Below are 6,914 nucleotides of genomic sequence, written 5' to 3' on the forward strand. Positions count from 1 at the left end.
TATGATTGAAAAACGTACACTATGAATATTAAGCGAGCGTGCAAGCGGCGAGCCCAGATGTAATCGGAAGGTTTGGTGTAAACGGATGTAACTGAAATGAGGCGCAGCAGGTGATAATTATCATTAATTAATTAGTTAGGGCTTGGTGAGCATTTCTGATGAAAAACCGGCTAGACCTAATATAGGTTTTGAAGGCATTCGATGACCAGCGACCGAGGGTTTTGATTTGTTGTTGGGAGAGACCTTTTTGAGCGGCTGTGGTAGCTGCTCCGATGCGGAATGAGTGGCTAGAGAAATGCTCTGCTGAGACGCCGGATCTGATGAGGACTGCTTTAAGATGCTTTTGGAACCAGAATCTCGTCGCTGGATGATTGGAGTCGTTAGTGAAAAGAGGGTCGAGTGGGGATTTGGACGAGGAACGTTTATACTGCAGGTAATTAAAAAGCGCATGGTACGGTTGGATGGGAGTTTGTAGATTGAAAATATAAACGAAGTGACCTCTTTTATCTCTGTCCGTTTTGCTTTGTTTAATGAAAAATGATATGGTTTCATTATCTACGATCTGGAGGTCTGAAATGGAGGGATGGATATTTGGGTCGAATAAGGAAGTAATGGTCAGTTCGGAACAGCGGAGGAAACCGAAGAATGCTAGGATGAACATAGCTTCTAATGTATATGCGGTGTTGATGGAGTGGTATCCAAGACGGAGTGATGAGATGCATCTGGTGAGTATATCGATTGTGATTGGTTGTCTGGTATCTGGGCGCGTGGGGCGGGATCTTTGGATTCCTTTAACTAGAAGGGACGTTTGGGAGTTATTTATTGCAGGTGTAGGTTTACCGTGGATTAATTTATGGAAGAATTGAATGCCGCTTAGATAGCTTTTAATGGATCCGGCTTGGAGACCTTTAATACTATGAAGATGAGATATGAATGAAGTAACTGTTAAAAGAGAAAATTCGGGAAACGACAGGTTGTGAGAGAGGTGGAATGATTTGAACGATTTCCATGCGGTGTAATAAGTTTGCAGGGTTCTGGGAGAGACGGCTTGGAGGATGGATTCGATGGACGTGTCCAGGAGGGATTTTAGCGGATGGTTTATGGGAAGATCAGCTGAAAATAAGGAGGTACTGGAGTTGGAGTGGGGTCTGCTTCTGGTGCCAGCATCCTGAGCTTCTGAAAAGAGAAACGGGAGAGAGAGTCAGCAATTTGATTTTGAGCCCCTGGAACGTGACTTGCAGTTATTAAGAACTGGTCGCATGCGGAGATCCATATGAGGCGTCTGAGGAGTGGCATAAGCGCAGGTGAGCGAGAACGACCTTTGTTGATACAGTGTACAGTTGCTTCGTTGTCGCAATGGATTTGGATGCTTTTGGTTGACCATTCTTTCCCCCATAGGGAAGCTGCGACGACGATTGGGTAGAGCTCGAAAAGGGCAGAGGAGGCTGAAGCCTGGGGTGTGTCCAGGAGCTGAGGGGGCCAGGGAGACGCGAACCAGCGTCCTTGGTAATAGCCGCCGAAGCCGATCGAGGGAGCTGCGTCTGTGAACAGTTTGATATCGAGGGGGAGAGAGATAAAGTCGTCGTAAAAAAAAGTTAAGCCGTTCCACTGATTGAGGAAATTAATCCATAATTTTAGCTCGTTTTTTGACTCGTCAGAAAGGATGATCCGATCTTCCAGCCCATGAACAGATGAAGAGAGGGCTAGGAGATGCGCGATAAAGGGTCGGCCCTGTGGAATAATGCGCATCGCATAATTTAGGTGGCCCAGCAGCGAGAGAAGTTCGCGTTTTGAACAATCTGTGCTGTCTGTAAAATTGGATGCGATTAAAATGATGCGATCGATTTTTTCCTTAGGCAGTGAGGCCTGGAATTTTGCTGAGTCCAGATTGATGCCCAAGAACTCGATGGATGTAGTTGGACCCGATGTTTTCTCGTGGGCTAACGGAATCCCTAGTTCGGCGAAAACTTTTTTCACTATGAGGAGGTGAGCCTCGGGGATGATGTCGTGAGGTGAAATTATTAGGAAATCGTCGAGCAGATGGAGAAGTTGAGGAATTGCATAATTATTGGAAAGGATCCAACATATGGCTTCAGAGAGAGTTTCAAAGATTTTTGGGCTGCTTTTGCAGCCGAAAGTTAAGCGCACGGCGAAATAATACTTTTTCTGCCAGTTTACGCCGAATAAGTGCCATGAATCGGGGTGGATTGGCATTACTTTAAAAGCAGAGGAGATATCTACTTTTGCAAGCCATGCGCCTCGTCCAGCTATTTTAATCATGGTTATGGCTTGTTCGATATCGTGATAGTTAAGAGAATACTCTTCGAGGGGGATGAGACTATTGATGCTCGGATATGGAGAATTATGGGGGGCTGAAAGGTCGATTATCAGCCGCTTTTTTCCGGAGAATTTCCTGGTAGCCACGCCTATGGGGCTGATGCGAAATTTGTCGAACGGGGGGGCCTCGAATGGACCGATCATGAAACCGGATTCAATTTCTTTTTTAATTAGCTTATCTACTACTCCGGGCTCTGCTAAGGCGGACTGAAGGTTAGCGCAGATAATATTTTGCGTGGGATGGCTTTCTACACCGGGTTTAAAGCCTTGATTAAGACCTGTCAGTAAATAATTTGTGAAGTTGGCATCTGGGTGGTGTGATAATTCTTCGGCTAGACGGAAAACATTCACGGGAGTCGAGAGATAGTTTTTAGCATTTTTATTGACAGATTTTTTGACTGGGCATATCACGCGGGCGTGTGCGCCGCCGCAGAAATCGCAGACGTGGAGAAAACGACAGCGTTGTCTTGGGCATCTCCCTTCGTTGAAGTTCCTACAAACTTGTCTATCGGGTGCCGAGTATGGTGCTCTGATTGAAAAATCTTCTCTTGCGTGACGCGGAACGTAACTTGTGGATTTTATGGCATTCTGCTCTGGGCCGGGAGGGATCGACGGGTTAATTTGTGGGCATGCCGTGGTGGCATGGATTGTGGATCTGCAGATTGCGCAGGAGATATTTCTGCACCCAAGGAAGACTCGGTTATGGAGATCGGTGTCCAACGCTCCCCAATAGGGACACTGATTCCATTGGGAAACGCGGACGGCGCATTTTGCGGAAAACAGCTTGTGGTACGTATAAAAATGACTACCCCCGTAAGACAACGCGAGCTCCGCTATGATAGACAGATAGTCGTTCAGCTCGCGCCGTCTATGGGGAAAAGACGAGCATATGATTTCTGTATAACGGCTGAAGGCAATACAGAATTCGGCTAGTGACAATGAACGTGATGTAACCTGTGAGTTATTTTTTAGAGTGACTGAAATGTCGCCGCAGTCTACTTGGCGATTGGACTCAGCCGGAGGAAACAAGGACAGGAGAGAACCCAAATCAACATCTGCACCTGCAAGGATTTGAGCTCTGATGTTGTTCGTCACTGGAGGAGGTTCAGATGCTACTGCATTCGGAGGGGCTGGTTGAGGAGTGGCTGAGAAGAGAGAGAAAGGAGAACGCACTTGGAGAGGGTTAAAGGGATGGGAAATCGGGGCTGTGGCCGTTTGCGGAGGCATCCTCACGCGGAGATCGGCCCCCGGGTTAGGTGGAGGAGGAGGAATAGGAGGAGCATAGTGTGGAAGGGGAAAGAAATGCGCCGGTGATTGACCGGCTAACGGAGGCATCCTCACGTTAGGGTAAGCACCTGACGCTTGGGAAGGAGGAAAACTGAAAGAAGTAGAAGGGAAGAAAAACGATTGGGGATCGTGTAAGAAAGTGGAGCTGCCGGGATCTAGAGTGTGAGGTACCACGATGGGAGGGGCTGAGGAAGGGATTTGACCTGGAGGAGATTGGCGCCCATCCGTGACTGGTTCCGGGGCGCGGCCCATGCTAGCGGAAGGTCTGTGACGCCGTGGCGCGGGGGCGGAGCCTATCGCTGCAAGTGAGGAAGGAGGTACTGCGGGACGAGCGATCGGGGCCCGGCGAGCCTTGCTCGTTCGAGCCGAAGGAATTGGAGCTGAAACAGAAGGGTGAGAAGATTGTAAGGTGACATATAAATTAAATAATTCTGCTTTTTTCATCCTGCGGGAGAAATTTGTATCAGAATTAATTAGGGCTTGTCTTAGCCCCTTAACTGTCCACTTCCCTATGGGAGGGATGTTTGGGGGAGCTGGACGGTGGGAAGGCGCGGAGGAAGACGATGATGAAGATGATGAGTTCCTCGCTGGCGGTGGTGAGGGGAGTCTTCGACGCCTTGGAGTATGTGGAGAGGATCTGGAGGGCCGACGTCCCCTGGTTGAGGATGGAGGCTCGATGTTGTCGTTGGCTGCTGGAGAAGGAAGGGTTGCTGGATCTGCGTTTTGCGGTTGAGATGACTCCGAGATGAAAGATTCATCGTCGGAGGGGAAGAGCTCTAACTCGGACATGACTGCACGGAGGCGGAGTCAGATGCTGAGAAATTAGTCATGAGACAGGAGGTAAGGGAAGGCTTTATTTATACTGGCTTCTTCTTGCGCTGATTGGATGATTACCTGAACATGCTCCTCCCGAACTTTGTTTACATAAAACTTCATATTATATTGCATTTAAATGTCTGTCTTTGCCACAGACATGACCTGTTCAGAAATGTTATGCTTTTTATCCTAAATCACTCACTAATCTATTTTAGCCTACAGTTTAGGTAGCAGAAGCCTCCGCCAAATAATTCTGATATTTAAATAATATTGTTCGTTCATTGGCCACTTAAAAGTACAATATTTAGCCTATTATATTTTTTCCATGGATTAAAAACAAAACAAACAAACAAAAAAAAATTCCCTCGGTTGACTCTGAGCAGAATTAGTAGCCTATTTTAACGTTTTTGTTCCTGCATTCCTTCTGTATTATTAACGTTCCGAAACCTGTTTGATTCGAAAAAAATACCGATTAAAATTTTTATTTTGTTTTACTTTTTTAATGTAGCCTAGTGTATAATAACAATAATAATATTTACACTTTAATAATAATAACAATATCTTTTAATGCCATGCCAGCTTCTCTGGATATTATAGGTGAGAAACAGGTTTATTTATTTAAAATAAAACTAAATAAGATGCAAAATGAATTAATTTAAAGTGAAAATGACTACATTTCTCATTCAGCACGAATCCGAATGTTCCATTATTTGCGAATCAAGCTAAACTAGGTCTATTTATTATGTAGGCTAATCTTTGTACTTCACAGGCATAATTGACGTAAAATATCATCTTTCCAAACAGCACAGTAAGGCGGTGTTCAAATTATTGTGACTATTCAAATTGAGCAGTGTAACGTTTTACAGTATAAGTTTGGTTGACTGTATTTTATTTTAATAATGAACAGACTGCGATATCAAGTTAGCAAGAATATTTTGTGTGTGCGTGCGAGGCGGTGACGCGACCACTGTTTTTTTCCTTCCAATAGAGTAAACTCTTACTCCGTAATTTGTGGTAATACAGATTAAAGCAAGACATAATTCATAAATTTACAAAAGATTTTTCAGATTTTGTAAAATAACGAAAACAAACCGAATGTCTTTATAGATCTTTGGAGCGCGCCACAATGAACTGAAACTCAGCAACGTTTTTTAATCTGTAATATTTAGCCAAGTGAAATATATTTCAGCCTTTTTTTAGAAGAATCTGTCTAACATTTATTTTCCCAGCAAAACATAAAATAAATAGAAATAAAAAGGTTTTAGTTTATTTCAATGAAGACAAAAATACGACAAAATGGTCATGTCAAAGCATTTTGTCCGAAGACACAGGCGCGGTGGCCATCTTGTCCGAGGACTCTACTCTGGATTGGCGGTGGCCATGACGGGACAAGACTCTGGAATGGAGGCCATGATGAGTGGGGTCTGCAGTGGGCCAAGTTCCTCGGCCGTCAGAGCTTGGGTTGTATACTCACAGAGTCCTGATTGATTCCTGCTAGATCCATATTGTGGTCAGTTGTTATGTAACGTGCTGGAGAAAGCAGGCGAATGTGAGGATCCAAACGCAGGGTTTTTAATAAAGTAACACATTAAACAGATAACAGACCCCAAAGAACAAAACCACGAGGATCACAGAAACAGAAGCAACCAAAGCAAAGAAGCAACAAAGTGTATACACTCACCTAAAGGATTATTAGGAACACCATACTAATACTGTGTTTGACCCCCTTTCGCCTTCAGAACTGCCTTAATTCTATGTGGCATTGATTCAACAAGGTGCTGAAAGCATTCTTTAGAAATGTCGGCCCATATTGATAGGATAGTATCTTGCAGTTGATGGAGATTTGTGGGATGCACATCCAGGGCACGAAGCTCCCGTTCCACCACATCCCAAAGATGCTCTATTGGGTTGAGATCTGGTGACTGTGGGGGCCATTTTAGTACAGTGAACTCATTAGCCGCGTTTCCACTGCCGGGCCAGGGCCGAGCCGTGCTAGTGCGTGCCAGGGCCAGTCGCGTTTCCACTGTCACTTCCGGGGCTTGATCGGGGCTTACTCGGGGCCAACGGCCAGGATTTCTGGCCCGTCGAATACCTTGGGCCAAAGCGGGCCAGCTCGGGCTAGAGGTGTGGTCAAGGTAAAAGGCGGAGTTTATATGTGTTATGGAACGTTATGATCTGAAGCAAGATGCACATTTCACTTTTTTATATCGCGCAAAATAATCGCTGCAAAGCTCTTCTGAGCATTTGGACAGAAGAAAGGATAATTGCATTAATGAGAAATTGAACAGGTGTTCCTAATAATCCTTTAGGTGAGTGTATATACCCAAGTGTTTCTCATGTTCTTTGTCTGGTGTTGTCCTTCTATGGATGTTATGTGTGCGCTTGTTGTCAGTTTTGTTTGTCTTCCTTTCCCGTGTCTGCATTTATCAGTTTTGCCTGGATTTACTTTTATTATGTTTATTTGAATAAATGTT

The 6,914-nt window shown here is 44.9% G+C and overlaps 1 protein-coding gene across 1 annotated transcript; it reads right to left on the reverse strand.

Annotated features, from left to right (window-relative positions):
- Positions 1–430: 430 nt before the first annotated feature.
- Positions 431–2,481, reverse strand: LOC130105693 (uncharacterized). Its single transcript, XM_056271826.1, has one exon. It carries the CDS (start codon positions 2,479–2,481, stop codon positions 1,099–1,101), a length of 1,383 nt encoding a protein of 460 aa, XP_056127801.1. The 3' UTR covers positions 431–1,098.
- Between the last annotated feature and the right edge of the window lie 4,433 nt (positions 2,482–6,914).

This window comes from Rhinichthys klamathensis, unplaced genomic scaffold, assembly GCF_029890125.1.
Source record: "Rhinichthys klamathensis goyatoka isolate OS25496 unplaced genomic scaffold, OSU_Roscu_1.1 h1tg000325l_1, whole genome shotgun sequence".
In the NCBI taxonomy this organism is placed as follows: Eukaryota; Metazoa; Chordata; class Actinopteri; order Cypriniformes; family Leuciscidae; genus Rhinichthys; species Rhinichthys klamathensis.